Source organism: Aspergillus pseudodeflectus (assembly GCF_044049435.1).
Source record: "Aspergillus pseudodeflectus strain CBS 756.74 chromosome Unknown BJX68scaffold_51, whole genome shotgun sequence".
NCBI classification, from domain to species: Eukaryota; Fungi; Ascomycota; class Eurotiomycetes; order Eurotiales; family Aspergillaceae; genus Aspergillus; species Aspergillus pseudodeflectus.
In genome coordinates, this window is record NW_027263827.1 from 176,747 (window position 1) to 203,453 (window position 26,707).

A 26,707-nucleotide genomic window follows, 5' to 3' on the forward strand; every position below is an offset into this window, starting at 1 on the left:
GCCCCATCAAATGGTCGATGCTCAACCGATCGAGGAGCAGACACTCCTTGGGTACAAACACAAACGATATTACCCGATCAAAATCGGCCAGGCGTTGAAAGAGCGATATCGTTTAATAGCCAAGCTCGGTTATGGCGCGTATTCCACAGTTTGGGTTGCATGGGATGGAAGGTCTGGAAATAGTGCGGCCTCGAGGTTCGTCTCATTGACTGACAGATATATAGTACAAACCAGTACGCCACAATCAAAGTTTGTATTGAGCAGAAAGACGTCGCGGACTCTCCTGTCTTGAATGAGGTCAATGTCCTTCAGCGCATGAAAAAGTTCGCTGATGCAGCTGATCACCCGGGATTGTGTTTTACTCGCCTTGCCAGTGACGTCTTCGAGGTCACATCTCCGCAGGGTCGGCATTCTTGCATTGCTTCAAAACCACAAGGCCACAGCTTGCGTGAGTTACAGACGGCCTTTCCAGACGCTAAAGTGCCGAGACTCTTGGTGAGGTCTTTGATACACCGACTCTTATTCTCGATAAATTGGCTGCATGCTATCTGTGGCCTCATACACACCGGTAAGTCTAGTCTCGATAGAGCAAGACATGTACTTTTTTAAAATCATACGCAGACATATCGCCTCAGAATGTTTTGACGGAACTCGGGGACGACAGTAGTCTAGAATATATTGAGGAGCAGGAATCAGTGGATCCTAGTGTTCCGGTCACTGGCGACAACGATACTCCGGTCTACCCATCTCTAACACCGATGCTAGAGCTTTCAGGTATTCTAATCGTTACAGATTTTGGCCACGTGCGGGATGTGGAAAGTACCAACCGGGGCTGGTGGATGTCTGATCTACACCGAGCTCCGGAGGTACTACTGCAGCTTCCATGGAGTTACCCAGTTGATCTCTGGTCGGTGGGTGTTATGGTAAGTTGCGCTCGCGTATAACTTCGTTCATGGCCTGATTTGGTTTGAAGGCTCTTGAGCTTTTAGAGGGCAAAAGACTCTTCGATCCTAGTGATTGCACCAACGGCCAATACGTGCTCCCATTGGCGTTGGTGCAGTATATAGGGTATCTTGGACCTCCGCCACTGCCTATGGTTCAGAAAAGCCCTCTCTTTCCAACTTATTTCGAGGAACGGGGTGAGCTGCTTACTTGACTGTAACTGCTCTGTAAAAGATGGGACTGAACGCTTCGTGTTAGGCAACTGGATATCTGAGCCGGCAATTCCCAAACTTTCTTTGGAAGACTTCATCACAACCATTCCACCTGGCGAAGAAAAAGACCTTTTTCTCAAATTCATACGCAGCCTGCTAACCTGGGATCCTGATACAAGAGCATCAGCCAACGGAATTATTCCTGATGAGTGGCTTATGAGACCTAACTTGGAATGAGGTGATTGTCCAAGGTGGCACTTGCGGGTTAGACAGGCGACTCTGGAACTCTTCCATGTCAGCCAAAACCTTCAGATCAGTTCAGAAATTGCTGAACAGAGTTTTTGGTCCGTTTCAGGAGACATTGTACCATTGGACCCGGGCAGGTTCAGCTAAGTTTTCATTGACTCACCATGGCAGGACAACGTCGGCACCCTTCCCTAGCCCTAATTACCCTTTTCGGGAGCATCATTCACCAATGCCAGCTCTGCGGCGATGAGTTCCGCCTCCCAAAGCTTCTTTGGCACGAGATAGAGTTGTTCTTGTAGCAGAGTTCATGAGCTTTTTTTCTTCGCTTTTCTCGTCTGTCTCCCTGTCTCTATCTACTTTGTATCCATTCCATCTGCCATCTCTCACTTACTATCCTCAACTGTTGAGCTATCAAGCATCCATCTACTCATCTGTCTGTTTATCCATCAACACAGCCATCTATTCATCTTTCAGCGCACACCTCAAGTCACCTCCGAGTCTAAACTCGCCATTCAACTCACTTTTGAATTACCTTTGAGCCTTTCAGCGCGCCTTTGTACTCATCTTTGAATTCGCTTTTGAACCCACCTTTCATTTCGCCCTCCATCCCGTCTTTCAACCTACTTATCCTTGTGTCCGCCATCAGCTATACGTCTTGACAGCTGCCAGCTATCAAAAAGCATTCGTCAGGCGGGATCTGCGGAGGAAGTCCCCTCCCTTTTCCATCGACCCCAGGAGCTACGCATCACCTTTAACTGATATAGGTTCGCCAGCGAACCCAACTATATATTTAGATCAACATTTCGCCCAGAAGGTAAGCACATGAAAACTACCCTTATACGGAACTAGCCGTTAATATGATTATCTATATCCATTCAGCCTTACAATAACCATAACCATGTTTGCAGCCACACAGGGAGGTCTCTTCGATAGACTGCCCTACGAGCTGCGGCTCCAGATCTGGGAGAACGCCATCTCAGATGGCAGCACTAACATCATGCGGACAAGCCACGGCATTAATGAGGAAATTAGTGAACGATTATACGACACACTGGACATTCACCTCTCGCCTATCTACGATGATCCCTGGATGCGTGTCTCTTGCCGCCGCATGCATCTTGACTGGGCTATCAAGAGCCCAACTGAGAAGAACAAGCACACACCTAATCCCGATAAGAGCTGCCGCGACATCTACGACGGTCTACTGCCTTTGCCTTTTGAGAAGCTCAAGTTGATGATCAACATATACGCCCCAGATCATCGAGATGGCGCCCAGCTCCTGCTACTCTGGCAGAAGGTCCGTGCCTTGGTTGCCATTTTGAATCAGGCTCCGGGGTCCAAGTCAGTTGAGGTCGCGTTACGACAACATGGCGAGCACACCTGGTATTGGGTCAGCAAGGTCACGGCGGGGCTTACAACTCGCCTCGCTGATAGTGACCTTTTGCTCGTTCCATTCGGCAAACTAGCGAGACTTCGGGATTTCAGCATGACCCCATCGACCTTGGTGATGCGCCAACACAAGGATATTGATGCCCTAATCACCGATATCGACTTTTACTTCGACACAGAACTCGACAGTCTCCGCGGACGAGCGGCAGCTATGCTCCGCCTCGAACGTTTCGCCACGTGGTTCTCCAGTTCCTGGGGGAAGCTGCCATACGAAGATCAAACCTTGGTCACAATCCGACGACACCACGGTGCCGTGGCTACCTACGACTCCGAACTCCCCAAACCCCGACTCCGATACAACTGCTTTGACACAGCGCAGCTCAGCGCCTTCGGCAAAGACCTATACCATCCTATCGACCACGACTTTGACTGGCAAAAGTGGCTCAAGGCCTACCCAAAGGGTATCCCCCGATTATCGAAAGAGTGGCTCCGCGAAAAGAGAAGGAAGACTTACAGACGACTTCGGCTACGACAGTATTCGGCAAACAATATCGCCGATCCCCGGCAGTTGACGCAGTTCTGGTACTCGGTTGCAAACTACCTGGCCCGAGTCTGGAATAGTGTCTCGTTCCCGAATATGCCTCGCATGTTCTCTGAGGCCCGTTGGTGCGAGGAATGTCGGCAGATTGGGTTTCGGGTTGGGTGCGACGACTGCCGAGGTTTGAATGATTTCGAGGACGGTGTTTCAGAGGTTATGACGAGTGATGAATCTGGTGATATGTGCCGTGGGAAGTCGAACGAGTCTGATTTTCGTTGATTTGTCGTTTTACACTCGACGAGGGTGATTCTGTTTCCTGTATTTAGTCTTGAAGAGCTTGGAACTTGGAAATGGTCGTGGTTCGCACCGGTCGATCAGACGGTGGATTCGTGGCGGTGGATGTCACAAGTGGCGGTGAAAGGGGCAGACCAATGAGGGGAGAGCGCTGGGGCTGGTGCTGGCCCACTATAAACGGAAGTCTAGACTGTGGATCTCTCTCTGCACAGTGCATGGTCGGGTCGGGCTTCAAATCATGTATCTAACTTGATCAAGCTACTCACAAATGAACTCATTTACCTCTCACTTTTCTCTCACCAAGCTTCCAGTATCTGGTGACTTTACAGGATCTAGTGGGGAATTTCATGTACAATGTAAGGGAAACCTCCCCGAGTTGAGCGTGTAAGGGACTCGAGAGAGGGATCATCTGGTGCGGGGCACTTGGAGGGGAGAAGGAAAGAAAGTTTCACCTCCAAGGCTCTCCAACTCCGAGACTTTTTGACATGACAGATTGCGGCCTTTGCGGCCAACTAAAGTGCTGACGATGCGATCGACTGGAACTAACTATTGCGCGCGACTAGCCGCTCAGGGCAAGAACATGGCTGCATGGGCCCTGGATGGCCCTGTCTGAGAGCCACTAGTTCTGCAGCGTGGGTATCGCCCTCTCCAGCGCCAAACACGCTTCGTTTCCTTTGCCGCTTGCAGCCCTCCAGACCCTCTCGGCGGCAGGCTGGACCTGCACTCACGGTGAGGGGAGCGAAATCGGTGGGCTGCAGCTATAAATCTCAATTAATGCCGTCCATTCGATGATTGTTCTCTGCCGCCTGACCTCACGGCGCACGCCTTCCCCTCATTGATTGATTCGGCGCTTTGTTACTATTTCGTCCTTTCAGGCCTTTCCTCTCCAACGGACAAATATCCGGAGGGCACATCTTTGCTCCATATTTACAAAGGATGTATAACCGGTATGTCGGTCTTCCTCCCGCTTTCTCGAACAGCGACTGACTTTGGATGTTGGCGCAGACTACCCCTCTCATAGACCTGATTCTATCGTCTTCTCTCGTCCTGGTGGCGCTCTTGAGGACATCATTTTGGCCATTCACAATACTTTTTCATTCCTACTTCACGGACCCTCGCTGATCGACCCTCCATTTGTGACTGGCGCAATCTGGTTGGGGCATGTGAGGCCATTCCCGTGCCTTTCGTTGGAATTCGGTATCTCATGACGCGTCTCGAAAGTATGGCAGTCTCCGTCACATGTCATCGCCAACTTTCGTCCGGTGGCTACGAATATGGTTCCCATGCGGGAAATAACCATAATAGTAGTAGCCACCCGCTACACCTAGCTGCATCGACCCTTGCAGCATCTCCACTCTCTTCCACCATGGAGCATGCTCCATCGTCATCCCTGGCTGTGCCTTCTCTTGATCTTCCATCTGAAGCTGCTGTCGACAACTCTCATTCTTGCCACTCCTTTGACCTCGCCGGAGGCGTATACATACTGTCTGCGACATCCGACGGCACAGGTACCGCTACAAGCTTTGCAAAAGGCGGCATGGTCGAAACTTTTACAGCTTCATCCGACAAGCTGCGGACGCCCAAACGCAAACGCACTGCGTCCCCTCCTTCGACAAAGTCTCCTGGCGAGACTCGTCCTACCTCTCGGAGCGTCCGACGCTCTCCAGGCAACAGCCGTCAAAGCTCGCTTCACTCCCATCGTCGCACTGGTACCACCGCATCCCTCACATCTGTGCCAGACACACCTGTCCGCCGAGAGAACCTCTTAGCCCTACACCGAGAATCATGTCGACTATTCCAAGACAGCGGCAATACAACCAACCACCGACGATCCCATTCACCCCCAGGGACACCTCCACGCCCGCCACGAACCTACTCTGATATCAGTACCCCTCCAGTAACACCAATCCTCGAACGACCATACTCAACCTTCTACCCCTCCCTATCCAGCAGTCCCAACAACAGCAACGTCCCCGCCGAACATATCGAAATCACCACCTCAACACAGCCCGAGCCCACTATCATCGAATGGACATCCCCCTCCACACGCCGCCGCGAATACGAAGAGATCGACCGCGCCACCAGCGGCATCCGCGGGCTCTGGCGCCGCATCGCACCCCGGTGGTGCCAGTTCGGCAACAACAGCCGCGTCCCCTTCTTCGAGGAAGGGAAGAATGGCAAAGCTAACTACGAAGGGAGCGTCCGCAGGTTTCGGATGGATCTCCCTGACGACGAGCCTGTCCAAACGCAGAACCAACGCAGCCTCAAGCTGAAGCCGAAGCTTGTTGTGCATGCGATTGGAGGGCGCAGAAGTAAGACGACGAGCTGGTTATGAGTTCTTATGATACCGTTTGCTACCAAGTTTCGTTCGACGCACTTGTTATGGTCTCCTCGACATTCACTCACCAACTCGCCGAGTCAATTGTTTGTTTCATTAGCGTGCTTTGTGCCCACTGCTTTCTGATACACTACAGCGTGGATTTGCATGTGATACCCAGATAAACATAGAGTTCATCAATCAATTGCTATATTCATTTTGACACCTGTCTATGCTAGAATTTTTAGAGAGAAGAAACGCCAAAAGCGACCCAGCAGCCCTGTACCACAAATATAAAGAGAGATATAGAAAATAGAAATGGGTATCAATCACCTCGGTTCCTTCAATACATATCGATGAAAGGACCGAGGTTATCACATAAGATCAAAATCATCCAGGTTATCGCGGTACTTCATGATCGTCCTCTTAATCTTGCTCGAGTCCACCCACGTCACGAAGTCCTCCATGTTTCTCGTGACAAGGTATGCCGGGTCCGTGACGACCTCGGAGCCCACGCGGACGTGGCCCTGTTCGATGAATGTAATTGCCTGTTCCCGCTATAATTAGCCACAGCTCCCAGATTGAGAACCAAATAGCACGGAGAAAAAAAAAATCATCGAACAAGTCAAAAGAAGCATACCGTCTTGATATTCTCACACATCCCACTCCTCGCCATAAAAACCGCCAGCCTCCGTCGGCAAAACGCACTAACCGTAACCTCGCGCTCAATCTTCGACAATCCGGCCCCCTGTTCACGCGACTGCTTGAGAATCCCCATGCGCCACAATTTATCCAGGACCTCGGACTCGAGCTTCTGGCGCACGGGATCCGAGTCCGGGTCGAGGGCGCTGAGCTTGTGCGCGAGCTGCCGCAGGGATCCGACGATCGACGAGTACTTTTTGTAGTCGAGGGGGTTTTGCAGGTAGTAGCGGTTTATCACGGAGTGTTCGCGGTGTGCGTGGTCGGATTTGTAGGTTGTTAGGTTTACTTTTCGCAGGAGTCTATGGTTGAGGATGGTTAGTCGCGGTGTGGCTGGAGATTTGTGGGGGAGTTGAGGAGCACGCACTTCTGCTCGTGGTATTTGAGTTTGCGGACCATTTTGACGGTTAGATCTGGTTCGTATGGCTTCTTTGGTTGTGAGGTTCTTGGGGTTGCTTGGTGGTGATAAGTCGGGATATTTTTTCTGCTGATAACTGGGCGGTGTGGAGGTTTGCCGGTGCAAACGCGACAAACATGATCCAAGAGGAAGTAAACATTTGGAAAATACTCAGAAGGCTTGGTGCAAATTGTTGTTAAGCTCTATCTAAATACTGTACATCATAACTCATCTTTTACTGGAGGCGCGGGCCGCTCGCTGTCTTTCGCCAAGTCGACACCGTTCTTCTTGCGCCATTTCTCCCACAGCGCATGAAAGTCCTTCTCCATCCCGCTTTCCATCTGGTCAGGCAGAATAACGGTGTACTCGACGTACAAGCTTCCCGGTTCCTGGTCGTCGTGGTCGTGGAGATGTCCTTCTGAGTAGTAAGGCATACCTTCGCCCTTGATCGTTTCCACAGACAACGGTTGCACGACCTCGCCGCGCTTGCGCCCTAGTTGAACAACGTGGCCGTCTAGGTGAGTGATGTTGCGCGTCCAGTCGCCCATCCACGCCTCCCGCAGTGATAGTGCTTCCTTCCAGAACAGATCTCGCCCTCTCCGGCGGAAGAATGTGCCGTCCGTGCGATGTTCCTCGTTCGTGCCGAGCTCCGGTTCCCTTTCTTCCAGGATAAGTACCAGGTCGCCCGCAATCCAGTCGGGACTCTCGTCTCCCTCGTTCTCATACACCAGCCGCGTCCCGCGATCCATACCAGGCTCCACCGTAACAAGCGTCTCGACCTCCTTCCGAACAACCCGCTGCCCATGACACACGGGACACGGCTTCGTGATCATCTTCCCCTGCCCGCGACACTTATCACACTGCATCTGAACCTGCTGGAACATTCCCGGCGCCAGCTGATGCTTCTGGATAACCGCACCACGACCTGAGCACTTATCGCACTTTGTGACATGGCGATCCGCTGATCCCGTCCCCTCGCACGTATCGCAAATCTGCTGCCTCTCGAGGTTCAGCTCAAACTCCCGCCCGTTGTAGAAATCGCGAAGCGGTAGCCCAATCCGGAACTCCATATCCGGCCCGCGACGATGCCCAGGCGCATGTCCAAAGTGTCCGCCGCCGCCGAAGAACCGCGAGAAGAGATCAAACGGATCGTGTGCCTGGCCACCGGCCATTCCGCCTTGGCGATGTTGCTCGACTCCCTCCCGGCCATATTGGTCGTAAATCTTTCGTGTGGTTGCTGTAGATAAGACTTCGTATGCTTCGGCTATTTCGACGAACTTCTCGCGGGCCGAGTCATCGCCTCTGCATAGCACAGCACGGAATGTAAGCTGAGGACGTTTCGAAGAAAAGCCACGCAGTAGGGTGAGTTCACTTACGGATTCTTATCGGGGTGATATTTCTTGCTCATAGTTCGATATGCCCGTTTGATATCCTTCTCCGAAGCACTCTTGTCCAACCCTAGAATCTTGTAGAAGTCCTCCGCGGCGAGGGCTAGTTGCACAAGCAACAGCGCAAGCGCGAAGGATAAGAGGAGGCCCTGTAAGACGCGCATTGTGTGAATCTAATTGTAAAGCCGCATCTGCTGTTGGTTTGTTCGCAAAGTAATTCGCTTGTCAAATAAGTGGCAGTCGCGCAAGCCCAGAGCGGACTGGAGTCGCGTTTGGAGGAACAGCGGCCTCAATTAATTAGACCGGTGATTGAAAGTGTTGATATGTCAGTCGAGAAAGTATGGCGTTGAGCGTTGACTCGTTGACTCGTAGACCTCAAGATCAGCGAAGATCTCAAGTGAGCAGGGAAATTGTAGAGGGTGAGGTGGTCGAAAGGCAGATTGGAGATAATAGATGCGAACCCACGAATGGGATTCGTCGCTGCTAGCTTTCGATGAGGTGGCCCTACCGGATGGGGTTATTCCGCGCCGAAATTCACGTGATGTATATACATAATGGTCACACTGCGACACCCGGCCGGAGGCCGCATGAAAATGATGCTTAATTCCTCTTATCTCTCCTTAGGGCGCACGTGCCTTGAATATTTGTGACGAACGTCCCGATCATGGTCCTAGCAAAACCTGTGCTGTACCTATTGAGCGCTTGGCAGGTCATCATCACTAATGGGAAGGATAGAGTGTAATATCGGCATGTTTCTTACTACAAACGCTATATCAACACTTCCCAAGAGTTGTCTGACAGACATGACCACAAGGTGTGGAGGACAGGGACTAGCTTAGTCTTCCCGTCTGCTCAGCCGTGCTACTCCAGCCACTACTACCAACGTGGTTGGAAGTGCGAGGAGCCCTCCCTGGGTCCGTTGCTGCTTTTAGCACCGTCGTCAAGAAGGATGCCAGTCCCGCCTTCTCACTCGCAATACCGTCCAAAATTCCCACGAGAACCTCGTTTTATAAATGGAAAGTGAGCAAATAGTTGTGTTACAGTGACAGCGGCGGTATTCGTATCTTATTGTCCAGCAGGCAAACAAGTGAAACAACGTCATTGTTGTAAATGTGGGTAGTTCTGGGATCGTTTTCCTTCCTGTAGGTTGTCGGGAAATCTTCGGTTCTAGACTGGGTTGGTTTCATCGTGATATACCCGGTCTATAATGGTACGAGGTCGCACCACTCTACACTTGAATCAAGCGCAGTTCGAGAAAGGTGTAATACGTTATATTCACTCTGGCTTCATAGCCTCAAGGAATAGTATACACGGACGCTAAAGTAGTAGTACTGACAATGACTAGGTGTGAACTCCTCGCCTTCCTTCAACTATTAGAATGTACATGGAGAGAGAAATAGAGACTATACAGTAAAACAAAGCGCTGGGAAAACAGTGACAGAGGATTATGCTATGATGACCAACAAGCTCCAAATCTTCACCGCTCATAAAGCTCATAAGGACCTTCCTGCTGCCGATAATGAGTTCCGGCCATCTCATGCACCTCGCCTGGTTTCGCATAGTGGTTCCCGACAGAGGCGGGGTATGATGGCGAAACTATCGCAGTTTGTTGTCCGCTACCATTGGGGTAGGGCGCCATGTCGCCGGCGGACTGGCGGCGACGACGGAGGAAGAACCGCCATACAAGAAGGCCGACGACCAGCACACCGCCAACTGCACACCCGACGCCGATACCTGCCTTGGTGCCCGTGGACAGACCGCTGCTGGACTCATCTTCGTTAGGGCTGGTGGTTGGGGTAGAGGTGGAGGTGGAGTTTGAATTGGAAGTATCCGGGAGTTCAGTCCAATAACGCGCCCAGCTCGCTTCCCAGCTGCTCCCGGAACCGGTGAGTGTGGAAGCGCTAGCGTCTATATTGGTCGTGGCGGGTGTGGTAGAGTATCCCGGGCCAGGGGCTTGGGCGAGAAACCAATTTCCAGTGCCTTGATTCCAGTTAACGCCAACAAATGCGGCCTGGAAAAATGCTCTACCCAGTGCGTACGTGCTATCTGTGCCCATGCATGGGAAGTATTGAGTTGGAGTATCAATTAGCGGAGCCCGAAGCGTCAGATTTAGCAAAGCAAAAGGCACGTTGATGGTTATATCTGCGTTGTTGAGACCATCTCTGCTGAAGGTGAAGGCCATATAACTTGGGGAGGTGATAATCTTAGAGTAGCGGGAATCAGACGTGTCCCAGAAATAAAGGCCATAGTCTGACTGGTAAATAACAGGCAACTCAGCGGCGATGGCATCACACGAGCTCTGGGGTAGGTATAAATATGGGTCGGCAGTGCTTGCTTGGACAGTGATTCCTGTTTCTAAGGAAGAGTTATCCTTTGCAAGAAACCCGGTCCTATTATAGAAACTCCAGGGTGAGCCCCCTTCAGCGACGCCCAGGCTGATGTCCAGCAGTTGGATTGGAAAGCCGCCGTTCGAGAAGGGCTGAGCAGAGACATGGCCAAGGACTCGATTCTTATCATATCCTCCCAAGAGCAGACTGCCCGGTATGCCTAGCGACGCAGAACCAATATGTAGGCCGTACGAATAGGACGCGATCGTGGACTTCTCCCATAGCCAGCTCGTGATAAAGGTCCCATTGATAGATGGTGTATCATTGCCCCGGTCAAAGGTGTGGTTGATATTCGGGGCGCCAAGCGATAACAGTCCGACCTGGAGAGGATATTCTTGCCCACCGGGGTAGGTCTGATAGGCCTGCGAGATACCGACTAAGTCAACTTCAGGTATGACAGTTCCGCCTATGTCGATAGAATCCAATGCGCGTCTGGCGATCACCTCGGTAGGAACGGCATTGGTGTGTCCTGGCGTATAGCTTTGCCAACCAGATCCGTCCGGAGCCAACTGAATGGATTCATTCTCCCAGGTCCTGGATCTTTCAGTGTTGAAAACGCCCGCTTTATCAGCGTAGCAAACAGAGGATAGTGACGTGTTGTCGCAGAGATAAGACAGGATAATCTTGCTTTCCCATATGCTTCCTGGGTACAGGGCGACCGTCTGACCGGGAGAGCCTATGCTCACTTGGACGGCGTTCCATGGCCCATCTGGACCGTAGTCCTCGCTAGACCAGGTCATGGTGTAGGGAGTAGCGGCCGTAGCCCAGCGACAAAGCCCCAGGAACAGAAGCAATGCAAATGCTTTTGCACCGGAGCGCTGTTTTGGTTGAAAGATAATCATAGTGAGTTGTGCGAATGCAAAGAGGAGTTTAGAAATTGGCGAGTCGGTGAAACAGGATATAGTCCTCGATCGACAACCTGTATCGGTCCACGGAGAGCCTGGGAGAAGCAGAGAGGAGTGAAGACAGCGAGAAAGAATGAGAAGAAGGGAGAAGCGAGGGAAGTGCCGCAGCAAGAGCCCGACGGGATTCTCAGCCTCTCAGGAGCTGTCAAGCAATCGCGTCTTTGCCACTAGAGCAGAGTCTAAGATCGAAAACGGTTCTGCGCGTTTCGAACGAGAGGAGGACACCCCTCTCATTTCAGTCACGAACTAATTTCATTCTCGCCAGGTCCCCGAATGTCCTGACCGGAGCATGGCATGTCCCTTGAATCATTCCAAACATGGGGCATCTCTGACTCTTTCTATTTGAAGCTGGTCGAACCTCCATGTGCTCGAGAGTTCTTCAATCCTAGTCCCCTAAAGAAGTCGGTCCGCCGAGTGTTTACATATTCGGGCGTTCGCGATGATCACAGAGGTGGGTCCCCAAAAAAGTACTACTAGAGGATCACGATGCCAGCACGCGCCGGCCCATTAGCCCTAGTACCCACACCCAATCATGGCACGGTGGATATGCAGCCACAGTTGGTGGCATCACCGAAACACCTGTGATAGGGACATCTGTGCCCTAGCGCCGGCGCTTCGGGGGACGGAGGCAAACTTCATGACTGGCGGCTTGAATTAGTCCGCTTTCTGTGTCTCAGCGTTTCTGTTCCCCCAAAGAAACAGGTGTCGCTTGCCGCCCAAGGCTGACCCTGATCTCATCTCAACACCTGGCCAAGTCGAGCTTCTTCTGCCTACGCCCTCAGTTTGTCTTTATTGTACATAAAATTACTTCGACTTCCCTTTCTCTCTCGTCCTCTTCTCCTCTCTGCCTCTTAATCTTTCCTTCTTAGGGCAGACATCGCCTCAGCTCCACCAGGCACCAGCCAAGACTTGAAGATATGAACGCGAACCTGGTTTCTCTCAGAGCCTTGCGAACCGGCGGTGTCATTCTTTTCATCCTCATTGTGGGCACAACGCTGCTACGACTGCAAGCTTGGACACATGAATCTATTAATATTCCAGAAAATGTTCATCCATCCCCCATACAGACCGTAGATCCGGTCGATTGGTCTAGCTTCGCCTACACACAGTATGTCACGAATGGCGCCTACTTATGCAATTCAGTCATGCTATTCGAAACACTTCATCGCTTGAAAAGTAAAGCTGATCGATTGATGATGTACCCGAACAATTTCTCTGCCGATGAGCAGGATCAATCGAGCGAGAGCCGACTGCTTCGCAAAGCTCGTGATGACTATGGCGTAAAGCTTATGCCTATAGAAGTACAAAGTCGGACTAATGGTGACCGTGAGTTGCTCTTTGTGCTTTGTTATCTTTCTTTTAATTGTATACCCCTGCCCTTCTGTTTTCTTTCATTTTCTATTTCCTTCACTTTCGTTGTCTCTCCCTTTACTTTCTTTTTTCTTCTCTCCGCACGGCCCTCCCCCTTTTCCCTTTGCTTATTCTATGTCGTCCATCATTCATGCTCCTTGTTATCTGCTTTTCCCCACGCTTTCCAACTTTCATCCTTTTCTACCAATTAGACTAATCGTGGGATCAGCGACTTGGGCTGAGAGTTACACCAAACTTCTTGCCTTCAATCAGACCCAGTACAAGCGTGTTCTCAGCCTAGACTCAGACGCGACTATTCTCCAGGTAGGCTTTTTCATTTTACTTTTCTTCAAGTTTAGATGGCTGACACCTGAAACCTTAGCCCATGGACGAATTGTTTTTGCTCCCTCCATGTCCCGTGGCGATGCCTCGAGCCTATTGGCTCAATCCTAATGACCGCACCCTGAGCTCACAATTGGTGCTTATCGAACCGTCTGAATCTGAATTCACCCGTATCATGGCGGCTATCTCAAACGCGGGGTCATCAGACTATGATATGGAGATTGTCAACAACTTATATAAAGACAGCGCGCTGATTCTACCCCATCGACGTTATGACCTATTGACCGGAGAGTTCCGATCCAAGTCACACAGCTCCTACCTGGGCAATGATGTGGAAGTATGGGATCCCGAAAAGATCCTGGAGGAGGCCAAATACCTTCACTTCTCTGATTGGCCTGTCCCAAAGGTATGCCGCGATATAACCTTGCCCGTAAGCTTTGCCTTACTCAACGACGCTAACAAACCCAGCCCTGGCTTCCAGCCAGTCCCTCGACAGTGCAAGAGCAGCAGCCGAAATGCGACATGAACCCAACAACGGGCCAGGAAGATGATTGCCGAGCACGAGATCTTTGGCTGGGATTCTATGCTGATTTTGCCACTCGACGGGAGGTTGGTCTTCTTACCCCTTTTTCCTGCCTGCGGCATAACGGCCTCGAATGATAACTGACTCTGGGACAGAACGTTTGTGGCATGACCGTTGCGCGCAAGGTCAGGAGGAGTTTGGCGGAGCGTCGGCATACGTCTCAGAGCGAGTCCGAGTCTGAACCAGTGGTATAACTCTGAGTTATTATCTGAGATGACCCTCGTCTTTGGTTAATAACGCGATATTCTGCATCATCATTTTAGCGAATAGATAGAATAGTAACGACTTCAAGTTCTCCGGGAGTTGTCAGACAACAAGGAAACATCTACCACGTAGCTCAAGAGCGCTTCATGTGTGTCCTAAACCTGGGGCGGCCATGACACTGACGAAGCGTGTATTGGAGGGCCAGTTTCATATCTGGGGCAGTGTCGACTAAAGTGTGCGTTGTCCGCCCATACTGACTGTTGCAATCTCCCTCTGCCTTATATATGGGTGGGGACGATACAGATATGTTTTGCCAGATCTAGTATAGCTCTCGCTGGATAGATTGATTAGATGGCTTGATTCTTCATTTGAGAATATATAACTCGTTTTCTGGTTGACATCTATGGGTGTTTTCAGAAAATGTGGATACCAGCTAGCACAGGACCTGCTACAGGAAGTTTACTTCGAGATTGCATTTAGTTGCAGCCATCCATTACTGAGTAAGATATCAAGAAGGGCATGAGGCAAATAGACCATACTGTAGCCTTGTATCCTTTGTCCACTAGCCATATCTCTGCACCAAGTCCCTCATAACATCAATGACCCTATTAAGCCTATTAGCTGCCACAGTATTCTGAGACCAGGGATGGCCTTACTGTGTGCGAAGCGTCTCATTATCGACAAAAAGCGCAGATACATGTGTGTCAAACCTCCTGAGATAATATCAACATCAGTACGTTGTCAAGAGGGCGGAATGTAGAAAAATCTTAATCTCACAGCCGATAAAGATCTAGACGGCCTATAAAATCCTCCTCTGGCGCGGAGATCTGGGCGAACGTATTGTAGGCAGCAATGTAATCATCCCCAAACCGGTTGCAAGCTGGTCGCCATTGGCCGAACTCATCTTCCAATTCAAGATTAGCATGGGTGATCCAAGGTGTTTGCAGGAGAAAATACATTCGTTGTGCGCAAAGAAGCAACATGCGTCAAAGACAAGAGGCTGGTCGGTGTTGGCATCAATCCCTGAATTTGCGTACCAAAGATCTCCATGAACAAGTGAAGGCTTCACCTTTCGGCCGTCGCTTTCGAGAGGCCTCAGGAGCCTTGGGATGACCTTTTCAAAAAGGACACAGGAGAGAACATCAAGCTCCTCACTGGGGCCTTTTTTTTGAACCTCCAGGTCAAGGGCCTGCTTCATACTCTTGGTAAAAAATACCTCCCAGCTATCTTCCCATACCACATACTGGGGTAAATTTCCTGCGTAGGTGGTGATGTGGAACCCGAACTTTCCGGTTGGCGATATGCTTTTCTGATGCAGTTTTGACAGAAGAGCGGCAAAATTGTAAGGGTCTGGCAAATCATCCGACATTTCTCGAAATTCGCAAAGAAAGAAGTGGGTGTCTGGTATCGTCCTGTAGCTGCCACAAGCAATAGGCCTTGGAACAAATTCTGGGAGAATACTATGCATTGCGCTCATTGACTGAAATTCGCTGTTTGTCATGTTCAAGCCCAATTCTTTCGAGAGGACTTTGATAAAGAAGGATTGCGATGTACCATCACAAAGCAAGACATCAATGCGACCTGTCTGTGCCCAGAAGCTTACACCGTGGTTCTCTGTGGATGTGACTTTGCAGCCCTCCGGCAGTTCTTATAGAAGTCAGAATAAAGATCATGGGGGCTCGCGGGTTCGTAGCTTACCCATCAAGATGGCTGGGTCGATTTCGGTACGGCCCGCACCGAATCCAAGGCCATCAGCGCTGGTGTAATTCATTTTCTGCTCTTGGGGGTGTCTTGAATGTGTTCAGCGTCTTGCTGGATGGAAATGATCAGACTTGGGGGGAAGCGTGCTCATTATACGCGCCGTCTCGCCCACCCTTTTACTGAGAGCCAATTAGAGGCAAGCTCTCCCTTCCGGGGCGGCTAGACTTTAAATTCTGTCCTCCGCGACAGGGCCCTCTCGTTTCCTGCGAAAATTTGTCCAACCGAGCGGAAACGAAGCTTCGGAATTAAGCTGGCACATTGGTTGGCGGAGAAGGAGAGGGAACAAGAAACGTTGAAATCGAAGATCGCTACTAGCTACCAACCATATTTTACGTGACCCTTCCTATTCCGGCTATCTGCATCTCCAACTACCAATCACGTAGGTTCAAGCAGAGAACCCGTAATCTTCGTGCTTCACAGTCATGACTCCTCTGGTTGTCTTTCCAGTCTCGATTAGTTATTATTTCTTGTCCATTCATACCCCTGATTGCTGCTCCGTTCGGAGATTTAGACCTTCGTACTGCGGAAATTCTTGCGGTTGAGTACTTAAGATCGCGGCGAGAGGGAAGTTATATATTTTTTGAACAAAAGCTAAATATTTAACTGTGATGTTGTCTCAGCTTAGCCTTATTACGTCTGTTCGGCAGAAAGCATAGGACGCAATCACTGAATTAATCAAGCCAATTACATGTTTTGATAACAACATCTGGTCCAAAATCTCATTCGAGTCTTTCGCCTTGCTTATGCTGTCTCAAGTTTCGTGCCCAGCCAATGAGACCTTGGTGATGCTGTCATGCCAATGTTCCACAGGAAACACAACCTTCACGCCATTTGCCTCCAGCCGTGCTTGTCCAGTATTTTGCGCGATAAATGTCCCTGGCTCTTTGATTCCCACATAGACAGTCTTGATAGTGTTCTTCAATCTCAAGATCCTGGTCACGCAGGTCATGTTGCCGCTAAGTCTCTCATTGCATGGCTCCATAGTGGTGTACAGCGCCGTGTTGGCTGGAAGAACCTCATGGATGCGCTCCTCAGGGATGTTGTGTTGATCAGCAATTTTGATAAAACAACACTGCTCTGCGTGTGTGGTTCCTGGATCTCCCTTGTAATCGCGCGGGTATTCGAGCGAATATCCTGTCGACAAGACCTTGCCACAAGCGGCGTCGACAAGTACGGCTCCAACGCAGAATTTATTGGAAGCAGGTGGTGATTTCCGAGCCTGGATGAGAGCGTACTCCATGAAAGCCTCATGGTCCTCAACCGCGAAGGTGGGGTTCGTCTTGGAGTCCATGATAAATGATTCTGAAAGCCAACACAATATGCGTACAACTTCCCTTCTGGTGAAATCTAAATAGTCTCATTAAGAAGTGGTAATGAAGGAACAGGTTTATAAGAGTGTTTTTTGGAATTTCAGGGGCATGATTTTCAAGGGTGATTTTAGGTTGTGTTGGACTTGCTCAAACCTGTGGTGAGCACTCATCGATGAGCGGTTAAAATAACAGCCTGATTGGTGGTTTTAATCCGCAGCTTGGGAGGACACTACGCTATGGTCGTGAGGCGCTAGCAACCACCAAGTGTCTCTCCTTAAACAATTCCGTCTGTGTAATTCTACCATGATGAGATTTCTGTCAATTGACGGATCTTTGTTTTGTTGTCACTGTGAATCCCTTCTCCAACCAATTTTGGCGTCCTACCACTTCACTTGGGTTTGTGTGAGCTACAATGGTGAGTGGCCATCTCCACGGCCCGCTCGGAGATTTCCGCCCTTACTGTCCGCTGACTCTACCAGTTCTTCCGAAGGCAACAGCACGCAAAGCGCGACCTTCTTCCCAACAGTCAACCAGATAGTCACGAATCGTCTAATAAATCGAGGAGTCTCTTTTTCCGGCCAAAATCTCTACCCAAGTCGTCGAATACTTCGGGCGATCAAGCCGAGAACGGAAAGGGTCCACTTGGACTGAGCCTCCTATATTCCCCAACAGCGCCGGAAATTGACTTCATCTTCGTCCATGGCCTAGGGGGCAATTCTACAAAAACCTGGAGCAAGTCATCTCAGTCAAATTTCTGGCCAAAAGAGTGGCTCGCCAAAGACTCCGCGTTCAAGAACGTTCGCATCCATAGCTATGGATACGATTCGTACTATTTAAAGGGTAAGGAGGACTGCTTGAATATGCATCACATTGGAAAATCGTTTCTAGGTGCAATCAGCACATCGCCATGCATTGCCAATTCTGACACATACATTGTTGTCATCGGCCACAGCATGGGTGGCTTGGTGATCAAGAAAGCATATATCCTAGCAGAACAAGACGCAGTGCACATATCACTGGCCAAGCGATTCGCTGCATTATATTTCCTCGCCACGCCACATCGAGGTTCTGATCTGGCAAAGATGCTGAAGAACATCCTCAAAGTTGCGTACGACCGTGCCTATGTCGGTGACCTAGAACCGAATTCCGCGGCAGTTCAAGTGATCAACGACGAATTTCGCCATGTTTCAGCCGGTCTTGAGCTCTGGTCATTCTACGAGACGCAGAAAATGAAAATGTTCGGCTCTCTAATTGTCAATCCTGAGTCGGCCATCCTTGGGTACCGCGAAGAGAGGCAGATACCAATGACTGCTGACCACCGCTCGATATGCAAGTTTGACACATCTGGGGACCCCAACTACAACCTCCTACGAAATGCTCTCGCCTCTACTGTGAGCAAAATTACTACGACAATTTCGGAGCGGAAGCTGAAACAAAGGCGTGAGAAGATCGTGGGGCTCAAGTACTACCTGGGGGTTTCCAATTCCTTGGACGACGAGCTTGCAAATATCTGCGAAGCTCGGATGGAGGGGTCCTGCAAATGGCTTTCGACTAAGGCTAGCTATGTCTGTTGGAGGGATGGAAGATCCGGAAGTCATAGGACACTATGGATCAAGGGCAAACCAGCTACTGGAAAATCCGTTCTTGCTGGCTATGTCATCGACCAGCTCAACGAGTTAGGCCAGGCATACAGCTACTTTTTCTTCAAACACGGCGACAATTCGAGGTCCAACCTAGGTAGTTGCCTTCGATCTCTTGCATTCCAAATGGCTAGATCCAATCCTGAAACTGGTGATGCCATCCTAGGAATGCGGGCGGATGGTGTTAGCTTGGATCGCGTAGACGACCGTACCCTTTGGAGAACGCTCTTTCTCAATTGCATTTTCCAGACCACAATGGACCGCCATTACTGGGTACTCGACGCCCTGGACGAGTGTTCAAATCCTCGGCTCTTTTTAGATCCTATTATTTCAACAATGGACGAATCTATAGCCCTAAAGATCCTCATCACAAGTCGGGATACAGTCAACCTAAACCAAGGTTTCTTGGTCGTTCCGCCCAACCTAGTCCAATCTTTGACAATTTCGACAGCAGACACAAAGCCAGATATTTGTCTTTTGATTGAGAAGAGGATGCGGGCTCTGAAAGTCGTGTCACCCGACGACCAGGTTACATTAGCCGAGAAGATTCTAGCCAAATCTCAAGGGTTGTTCTTGTGGACAAACTTGGTGCTTGACGAACTCTTAGGCTGCCACAGCAAAAAGGAAATCCACCAGACTCTTGAAGACGTGCCGAGAGGCATGGAGCTACTATACAAGCGGACCCTAGATCTCATGTCGCAGGCCACTCGCGGGAAGGAGCTGGCAAAAACCATTCTCATGTGGGCAGTATGCGCGGTTCGCCCAATGACAACCGGGGAACTCGAAGGTGCACTGACATTGGATATTCACGACTCATTTCCAAGGCTGGAAGAGAGCATCTTCGCGCTATGTGGTCAACTCGTCGTCGTGGACAAGTATGGGAAGGTTAATCTGGTACATGAAAGTGTTAGAGAGTTTCTTGTGGCTAGCGGACTTGAGTCTGAATTTTCTATCGAAGAAACCAACGCACACACGCGGATGGCTGAGGTATGTCTCAAATACCTTGCCGGGGAGGAAATGAAGCCTCCGAGGAGCAGTCGACGCGGTTCCTCAGCGAAGTTACCAGCAACAAGGTTAGATTTCGCAGCCTATGCGTACGAAGCATACTCATACCATCTTTCGAAGGCCGATCCACGAGCAGCGGAGACATTTCAGCTTATCATAAAGTTTCTAAGATTCAATGTTCTCGCTTGGATTGAAATGGTCGCCGAATCTCGAAATCTCACTCAGCTTGTCCGCGCCTCAAAACATCTCAAAACCTACGTCAATGCGTGCGTCGCAGAGCGTACACCACTTGATCCTCGCATACAAGTGCTACGACAGTGGGCCACAGACTTCGCTCGAATTCCTGCTATGTTCGCGAACGCCCTCATGGCTTCCCCGTCGGCAATATACTCGTTGATACCCCCATTCTGTCCCACCGAGTCTATGGTATATAACACCAGAGGTTCCAGCCGGAGATTGGAAGTGCTTGGTGCACTTAACCAGCAATGGGATGATAGACTGCTTTGCATCGAGTTCCGCCAGGGCCAACCTAGAGCGTTGCGCTACGGAGATGAGTTTTTGGCCGTCGGTCTCAGCTCAGGAGCTGTTTTACTGTATTACGCTAGATCCTACCAAGAGTACGCAATATTCGAGCACGGTGAAGCGGTCAATTTCATAGCTTTCAAAAACAAAACCGACCTTATGGCAACTTGTGGTAGTAAGAAGGCCAGAGTGTGGAACATAAAAAGTGGGCAACTGGTGCACAGCTTCCCGAGCCCTCCGCGCCCGCTAGGGTTGGAATTTGACGGGGGAAGGCTACTAGTTGCGAGCGGCAGCAACTACTTCGCGACTTGGGATTTGGAACAGGACGCCCTACCGGAGTGCGTGCAAAAGTCATGGAGCGAAACCTACCCGTCAGATACGATGAGCCCAACGCCTCCGCGTGGGTCTCCATGTGCACTGGCTCTCTCGACCAGCCACAGACTCCTTGCTGTCGCTTACAGCGGCCAGTCCATCGCGCTTTGGGACATGAAAGAGGATGTCTACGCTGGTAGCTGTGGCAAAAAACACCCCAACGGGGAAACTAGCACACATGTCGTTACCGCCCTAGCTTTCAATGCCAATCCTGACATCAGCCTGCTCGCAGTCGCATATCTCGATGGTGATCTCGCCCTCCTTGATCCTTTTGCCGATGAACAACTGGAATGTTTTCGTGCCAATTGCCAAACCCTCTGCTCAAGCCCCAATGGGCGCCTTCTCGCAGCGGGGGGTGCCAACGGCATCATCAATATTTACGAGTTTGACACGCTCAAGGTCCTCTATCAAGTCAAGTCCTCCAGCACATATATCAAGCAGCTTGCCTTTGCCAAAGACAGCATGCTCCTTGCCGACATCAGAGGCGCCCAGTGCACTGTCTGGGAACCTGAAGCTCTATTGCGAGAGCCCATTAGAGAGGATAGCAGCGGGATTACTTCCACCACGGTCGTCGATACGATTTCCATGGAAGCCAAAGCAAAGGTGACCGCCATGGTGGTCCATCACACGTCGGAAGTAATCTTCTGCGGAAAAGATGATGGATCAGTCGTAATTTACGAGCAGAAAACGGCAACGAGCTTGGGGACTCTCTACAGCCACAAGTCACCGGTCCGCCTATTGGTCTGGATTGCAAGGAGAGACGCTCTACTCAGCATTGATGCTTCTAACAGGATATTCCTATACAGAATCCAGAAGAAAGCAAGCAAAGAGTGGCCTCTAAACCCGACAGTAATATTCAAATCCCACCTTGACTCCGAGAAGGCAATCACGGATGTTCTTGTAGGGGATATGGTGGCGAAGTTTCTTGTATCAACTCGCGACTCTGATTACTTATTTAACCTCAACAGCGGAGAATATGAGGAAGAGCGAACACAGCCACAAGTTTCAGGAATTCGCAAATGGCTCCCTCATCCAAAATCACCTCTTCATTTGATGTGCGTTGATAACGTCAAGGTCCGCGCCTACTGTTGGAGTGATTGGTCTGAACTCTCATCTATTACATTATCTTTAGACAACATTGTGGCGGAGCTCAAAAGCACTAGTCTTTATTCGATTGGCGAAAAGCAAAGGATTATGCTCAACCTTTTTTATTTGAACAACTCTGTCAACACCAACAAGATTGTGCTAATCGATGTAGACTGCCTTGACATCGGAAACGTGGATAGCAGCTTTTCGCCAGAGAAGCAAGTTGAAAGCATGACGGCCCTGAATCAAAATACGACAGAAGAAGATGAGAGGAACATGATCACAACACCAAGTTTAGGCGATCTGTTTCGTTTACGAATGACAGACTTTGACATAGATGTCAACCACATCATTGGAATAAGCGAGTCAAAAGAACTGGTATTCTTGAACCAGTCATTTTGGGTGTGCTCTATTGATCTCAGAAAGAGCAGGTTGGAGATCAAGCAACACAAGGATTACCCAGCAATCACCATCTTTCAGCACTTTTTTGTCCCATACGATTGGTTTGCGGGAGGAAGGGATATTGTTTGTGCCTTCGCAAAGAGAGATCTTATATTGACCCGGGGTGGTGAACTGGCCATGATCAGGGGTGGGTTTGACTAGCTTGAAAGAGTGTATATTAGACAATAAACTATATTGAGCGGGTCTAGTGTAAGCGACGTCGGAGTCGATCCGTCGGCGCTTCAGTAGGCAATACTAACAAAGGTGAATATACTATAAAGGTTTAATAAATTTAGAGGTCTTGGATAATTATAATTCTAATAGTCTAGGCTAGATAGATATAAATAAAATTACTTCAACTATAGGGAAGTAGAATTCTATAAGGTCTAAATATAAATGTTACGGAAGGTCGACCTCTCAAGCCTTCCTAAACCTTAAGATCACTTAATCTAAGCCCTAATAATAGATTAACTTATATAGGTTTACTTAATATTTAACTAGTTGTCAGATAAGCCCTATCATTCCTGCTTAGGACCAGGAGGTCTTAAGGTATTCTGATATCAAAAGAGAAGACTGCTTCTTTACGAACAAAGAAGGTAAACTAGGTTTCTAAAAGGTAGGGTAGCTTAGATTCTAAAGATAATAGATAGTAGCTAAAACTAATTATAACTTGATAATAACTATCTTAAATACTATTATTACGTGTGGCTAATATATCCTTCCTACTATATCTACTTTATTAATAGACATATCAGACATATCACTTTTACTATATCATGATTATTACGTGATTCTTGGTACATATTGATACTATCATATCACTATGTCGTGTGGATTATCCTTGTTCTATACTATCTACGTGATATCATGTTAACTATAATCTTACTAGGTAGATCTATTAGCTAATAGCGTCCCGTGTTCTTAGCGTGGCTCTCTAATAATCCCCCTCTTTTAAGGTCTTTGTTCTAAAGACATAAGTAGCATAGTATCCTTAGGTAAGTTAGGTTATTAATACCTAATCCCTCTTTATTCTTTTTAAATGTGGCCTTAGTTACTAATATTCCCATGATACCTATAGAGTCTATACTTTGTTCCTAATCCCTTAAGCGCCGTGTTAAGGAGAGTGGTTTTAATATAGTAACTCCATGCCTTTGTTATTCTTAGACTAGTAAGCCTTATATTCATGTTAAAGGTTCTTCTTATTATAAAGCGTGTATTATAGTAGTTTAAAAGTATGTTATACCTAAGCTAATATTTTTAGATAGTAAGTAGTATTAATTAGTAGAAGCTTAAAATAAAATTTAACTAAAAGAGTGTAAAGAGTAAGAAAAGTTATCTTATCTAATATAATAAATTACTAAAGTAAATACTTAAATAGATTATCTTTAGAAGTAAGATAATCTTCTTTATAAATATACTAGCAACTTTATTATTTATGATATAAAGGAAATCAAAGAGCTTAAGAAACTTAAGGAGGAGGAGTAAAAATAAAAGGAAATTAAGAAAGTATAAAAGAGTTAGTTAGCTACTATATTAAATAGTAGAAGTTCTTTATAGGTGGTTTTTAATATAGAAGCTACTAAGGCCTTTATATTACCTTCTTTATTAGACTCTATTTTTAACTAGTTCCTTACTAGAATTCCTAAATCTTATTAGGGTAGTTTAAATGCCTAATAGGTTCCTATGAATCATTTTCTAGTAAGTAACCTTTCTATCTAATAAGGTACTAAACCTGACCTTCTATAGTTTATTAGTTAAGGATCTTTTTAACTTTAAACTCCTTATTAGTGTTAGTTGCTTTATCTTTAGTATTTTCTAGATTCAGTGTTAGTTCTAGTAATGAGATATAGAATACTAGGTAAACTTATATTCTTATTAGTAGTATTAGGTGATAGTTATTATTTATAAGTTTCCTTTTAATCTTAAATAGTCTATATTTTACTATATTAAGTTTATTACTTAGTTATTTACTCTTAATATTAAAATCTTTTCTTCCTATTATTTATTATAATAGGTAAACTCTCTCTCCCTTCTTTAGTTAAGGCATATCCCCATACTTTAAATTATAGTAGTATTTCATTTTTTCTTTAGCCTACCTAATGTCTTTCATAATTAAGTTATGTAATATACTTAAGTACTAAACCTATATTAGTACTACTAGTAGTCTTCTATCTAGTAGTAGAATTATTTATAATATCCTTAGATTTCTTCCTAAGTTTGTAAAGTAAGGCGTGTAATTCATAGTTATATTTCTTATATTATTAATCACAAACTATGCTATTAGTAGAAGTTTAACCTAATTATCTTAGTTCTAGTTAAGGTAGTATTATAGATATTATTTAACTAATTAAATCATCCTTTCTAATTATTTATTAGTTTGCTAGTAGTATATAGTAGACATATCTTAGCTTGTTCTACTAGTATCTATAATTATTTTCTAAAACTTTAATATGAATAGCTTGTCTCTATTAGATATAAAGTATTATGGTAGTCTAGTCTAAATAAACACTTCTTGTAATATTAGTAGTATAAGTTACTTAGTAGTAAGGTTTACTAGTACTAGTCTAATAATCATGTACTTTATCATCTTGTATATAATAATAATAGTAGTTATATAGGTAACTCTAGTAAATAGATCTTGTGATAGGGGTAATCCTATAATAAAATTAATAGTAATACTTTCCTATGGTTTTATTAGTATCTTAGGTATCCTCATCTTTCTAAATAGTTAGTATTAAGATAGCTTGTTCCTATTATATTTATTATATCATGTAATATAATTATGAACCTATTAGTATATTTATAGAAAGTAGTATACTTATTAGATCTTCTTTATTATTCTATTAATTTCTTGGTGTCCTTTAGCTGGTGGGTTATAATACGCTTTAATCACTTCCTCTACCATTAAGTTAGGTACTATGATTAATCTATTCTAAAGTAAGATTCCATTACTTTCTTCCTTATAGGTAGCTCCATAGCTCTATTTCTATAAATATTTATCATTTTATTATTCCTTTTTAAGGCATACTAAGAATTTATAGTTATTAATTATATATATAGTGGCAAGCTCGGCTTCTTAGTTAAATCTAAGAACTTCTCTATCCTTATAGAATAAGTTTATCTTGGGGTTTTTAACTTTAATCATGTAGTTAGGCCTTTAACTTAGTATATTAGCTATAATATTTTTCTTCCTATTAATATACTTGATTCTAAACTAGTATTATAAGAGATCTTAAGCCCATCTAATTTATTATCCCTTAAGTTCTTTTATTATCATGAAGTATATTAAGTTCTTATAATTAGTTTAAATAATAACTTTATATTTTACTCCTTTAAGGTAGTATCTCTACTTCTTAAAACCTTCTATGATTACTAAGGCTTCTTAGTTATGAGTATTATACCTTTATTTAATATTAGTTATTTATTAAGAGTAGAAAGTAATAGGTTATAATTTCCTATCTTCTCCCTTCTACTTAAGGACCATCCTAATTACTCCTCTAGACGCGTCTATTTTCATATAGTACTATAGTTCTGAGTTGGTAGATGATAGGATTAGTACTCCCTTAATACTTGCTTTAACTTATTTAAAGGTGTTCTACTACTTAGCTCCCTATATAAATGGTTTATTATCCTTAAGTAGTTTTATTATTAGTCATACTATTTTAGCGTGTTAATAGAGATACTCTCTAATATATCCTATAATTCCTAGGAATCTCTTAACTTAAGTCTTATTAGTTAGCATAGGCTATTTAAGGATCTTATTAATTTTCTCTTTTAGTATCTTCTATCTATCTTATATAAAGACTATTCTAAGGTATTTAACCTTTATAGTATTAAACATATACTTCTAGATACTTATTATGAGTCTAGCCTCTATTATTATCTATATAACTTCACGCACATGCTTCTCATACTCCTTAGGGTTTCTAGAGAAGATAATAATATTATTAAAGTAGATAGTGATAGTTTTATTAAGATATTTCCATAGGATATATATCATGAACCTAGTAAACTTAGTAGGTAACCATATAAGTCCTATAGATACCATAACCTATTCATATAATCCTAAATCTATAAGAAATATAATTAACTATTAATCTTCCTTCTTTAATAGGAGGTTATAGTAACCCTATTTAATATTAAAGATAGTTAATCTCTTAGCTTCTTATAATAAATCTTGTTTCTATCCTATATAAGGTGCCTAGTTTATATTATTAATTATTAGGTTATTTAACTATTAGAAGTTAATAACTATTTACTTCTTTCTATTTTTCTTAAGGATAAATATTAGCCATGAAGAGTATTATGAGTTAGATTTATGAATATATCCTATCTATAAGAATTCCTTAATAAATTCCTATTCTAGTTATAACTTTT

General features: G+C 46.5%; 11 protein-coding genes across 11 annotated transcripts; 5 read left to right on the forward strand and 6 right to left on the reverse strand.

Annotated features, from left to right (window-relative positions):
• Window positions 1-10: 10 nt before the first annotated feature.
• Window positions 11-1,391, forward strand: BJX68DRAFT_257774 (kinase-like protein; the record flags this gene model as incomplete). The annotated part of the gene is made up of 5 exons (XM_071043402.1): window positions 11-195; window positions 225-568; window positions 622-923; window positions 974-1,139; window positions 1,201-1,391. 5 exons carry the CDS (start codon window positions 11-13, stop codon window positions 1,389-1,391), a joined length of 1,188 nt encoding a protein of 395 aa, XP_070895113.1.
• A 1,484-nt stretch (window positions 1,392-2,875) lies between these two features.
• BJX68DRAFT_244767 (uncharacterized protein) lies at window positions 2,876-3,666 on the forward strand. Its single transcript, XM_071041370.1, has one exon. It carries the CDS (start codon window positions 2,887-2,889, stop codon window positions 3,604-3,606), a length of 720 nt encoding a protein of 239 aa, XP_070895114.1. The 5' UTR covers window positions 2,876-2,886; the 3' UTR covers window positions 3,607-3,666.
• Window positions 3,667-4,646: 980 nt separating this feature from the next.
• On the forward strand, window positions 4,647-6,125 carry BJX68DRAFT_167459 (uncharacterized protein). Its single transcript, XM_071036989.1, has one exon. The coding sequence runs from the start codon at window positions 4,826-4,828 to the stop codon at window positions 5,954-5,956; it is 1,131 nt and encodes a 376-aa protein (XP_070895115.1). The 5' UTR covers window positions 4,647-4,825; the 3' UTR covers window positions 5,957-6,125.
• A 13-nt stretch (window positions 6,126-6,138) lies between these two features.
• On the reverse strand, window positions 6,139-7,094 carry BJX68DRAFT_244771 (snoRNA-binding rRNA-processing protein IMP3). Its single transcript, XM_071041371.1, has 3 exons — window positions 7,005-7,094; window positions 6,579-6,939; window positions 6,139-6,486 (listed from the first exon to the last, which is right to left on the reverse strand). The coding sequence occupies exons 1-3, from the start codon at window positions 7,034-7,036 to the stop codon at window positions 6,313-6,315; spliced, it is 567 nt and encodes a 188-aa protein (XP_070895116.1). The 5' UTR covers window positions 7,037-7,094; the 3' UTR covers window positions 6,139-6,312.
• Window positions 7,095-7,204: 110 nt separating this feature from the next.
• Window positions 7,205-8,859, reverse strand: BJX68DRAFT_244772 (putative DnaJ domain protein). Its single transcript, XM_071041372.1, has 2 exons — window positions 8,411-8,859; window positions 7,205-8,336 (listed from the first exon to the last, which is right to left on the reverse strand). The coding sequence occupies exons 1-2, from the start codon at window positions 8,584-8,586 to the stop codon at window positions 7,256-7,258; spliced, it is 1,257 nt and encodes a 418-aa protein (XP_070895117.1). The 5' UTR covers window positions 8,587-8,859; the 3' UTR covers window positions 7,205-7,255.
• A 177-nt stretch (window positions 8,860-9,036) lies between these two features.
• BJX68DRAFT_244774 (uncharacterized protein) lies at window positions 9,037-9,642 on the reverse strand. The gene has a single exon (XM_071041373.1). The coding sequence runs from the start codon at window positions 9,522-9,524 to the stop codon at window positions 9,363-9,365; it is 162 nt and encodes a 53-aa protein (XP_070895118.1). The 5' UTR covers window positions 9,525-9,642; the 3' UTR covers window positions 9,037-9,362.
• Window positions 9,643-9,731: 89 nt separating this feature from the next.
• On the reverse strand, window positions 9,732-12,135 carry BJX68DRAFT_244775 (aspartic peptidase domain-containing protein). Its single transcript, XM_071041374.1, has one exon. The coding sequence runs from the start codon at window positions 11,649-11,651 to the stop codon at window positions 9,900-9,902; it is 1,752 nt and encodes a 583-aa protein (XP_070895119.1). The 5' UTR covers window positions 11,652-12,135; the 3' UTR covers window positions 9,732-9,899.
• Window positions 12,136-12,418: 283 nt separating this feature from the next.
• Window positions 12,419-14,677, forward strand: BJX68DRAFT_244778 (nucleotide-diphospho-sugar transferase). The gene is made up of 5 exons (XM_071041375.1): window positions 12,419-13,040; window positions 13,294-13,388; window positions 13,447-13,812; window positions 13,875-14,015; window positions 14,085-14,677. The coding sequence occupies exons 1-5, from the start codon at window positions 12,632-12,634 to the stop codon at window positions 14,181-14,183; spliced, it is 1,110 nt and encodes a 369-aa protein (XP_070895120.1). The 5' UTR covers window positions 12,419-12,631; the 3' UTR covers window positions 14,184-14,677.
• On the reverse strand, window positions 14,678-16,220 carry BJX68DRAFT_244780 (Fructosamine kinase-domain-containing protein). Its single transcript, XM_071041376.1, has 5 exons — window positions 15,892-16,220; window positions 15,151-15,840; window positions 14,971-15,097; window positions 14,850-14,906; window positions 14,678-14,798 (listed from the first exon to the last, which is right to left on the reverse strand). Exons 1-5 carry the CDS (start codon window positions 15,962-15,964, stop codon window positions 14,756-14,758), a joined length of 990 nt encoding a protein of 329 aa, XP_070895121.1. The 5' UTR covers window positions 15,965-16,220; the 3' UTR covers window positions 14,678-14,755.
• Window positions 16,221-16,531: 311 nt separating this feature from the next.
• BJX68DRAFT_244782 (putative DRAP deaminase) lies at window positions 16,532-17,422 on the reverse strand. The gene has a single exon (XM_071041377.1). It carries the CDS (start codon window positions 17,243-17,245, stop codon window positions 16,706-16,708), a length of 540 nt encoding a protein of 179 aa, XP_070895122.1. The 5' UTR covers window positions 17,246-17,422; the 3' UTR covers window positions 16,532-16,705.
• Window positions 17,423-18,124: 702 nt separating this feature from the next.
• BJX68DRAFT_270673 (NACHT and WD domain protein) lies at window positions 18,125-22,492 on the forward strand (the record flags this gene model as incomplete). Its single annotated transcript, XM_071046731.1, has 1 exon — window positions 18,125-22,492. The coding sequence occupies one exon, from the start codon at window positions 18,125-18,127 to the stop codon at window positions 22,490-22,492; it is 4,368 nt and encodes a 1,455-aa protein (XP_070895123.1).
• Between the last annotated feature and the right edge of the window lie 4,215 nt (window positions 22,493-26,707).

Coding starts and splice junctions, on each gene's coding strand:
- BJX68DRAFT_244767 (XM_071041370.1), top strand. CDS start 2,887: ATGACCCCATCGACCTTGGTGATGCGCCAACACAAGGATATTGATGCC.
- BJX68DRAFT_167459 (XM_071036989.1), top strand. CDS start 4,826: ATGACGCGTCTCGAAAGTATGGCAGTCTCCGTCACATGTCATCGCCAA.
- BJX68DRAFT_244771 (XM_071041371.1), bottom strand. CDS start 7,036: ATGGTCCGCAAACTCAAATACCACGAGCAGAA. Junction 6,940..7,004: donor CTCAAATACCACGAGCAGAA/GTGCGTGCTCCT, acceptor CCTCAACCATAG/ACTCCTGCGAAAAGTAAACC. Junction 6,487..6,578: donor TGTGTGAGAATATCAAGACG/GTATGCTTCTTT, acceptor TAGCGGGAACAG/GCAATTACATTCATCGAACA.
- BJX68DRAFT_244772 (XM_071041372.1), bottom strand. CDS start 8,586: ATGCGCGTCTTACAGGGCCTCCTCTTATCCTTCGCGCTTGCGCTGTTG. Junction 8,337..8,410: donor TATCACCCCGATAAGAATCC/GTAAGTGAACTC, acceptor TGTGCTATGCAG/AGGCGATGACTCGGCCCGCG.
- BJX68DRAFT_244774 (XM_071041373.1), bottom strand. CDS start 9,524: ATGACGTTGTTTCACTTGTTTGCCTGCTGGACAATAAGATACGAATAC.
- BJX68DRAFT_244775 (XM_071041374.1), bottom strand. CDS start 11,651: ATGATTATCTTTCAACCAAAACAGCGCTCCGGTGCAAAAGCATTTGCA.
- BJX68DRAFT_244778 (XM_071041375.1), top strand. CDS start 12,632: ATGAACGCGAACCTGGTTTCTCTCAGAGCCTTGCGAACCGGCGGTGTC. Junction 13,041..13,293: donor AAGTCGGACTAATGGTGACC/GTGAGTTGCTCT, acceptor TCGTGGGATCAG/CGACTTGGGCTGAGAGTTAC. Junction 13,389..13,446: donor CAGACGCGACTATTCTCCAG/GTAGGCTTTTTC, acceptor CTGAAACCTTAG/CCCATGGACGAATTGTTTTT.
- BJX68DRAFT_244780 (XM_071041376.1), bottom strand. CDS start 15,964: ATGAATTACACCAGCGCTGATGGCCTTGGATTCGGTGCGGGCCGTACC. Junction 15,841..15,891: donor CGACCCAGCCATCTTGATGG/GTAAGCTACGAA, acceptor GACTTCTATAAG/AACTGCCGGAGGGCTGCAAA. Junction 14,799..14,849: donor AATGAGACGCTTCGCACACA/GTAAGGCCATCC, acceptor TAGGCTTAATAG/GGTCATTGATGTTATGAGGG.
- BJX68DRAFT_244782 (XM_071041377.1), bottom strand. CDS start 17,245: ATGGACTCCAAGACGAACCCCACCTTCGCGGTTGAGGACCATGAGGCT.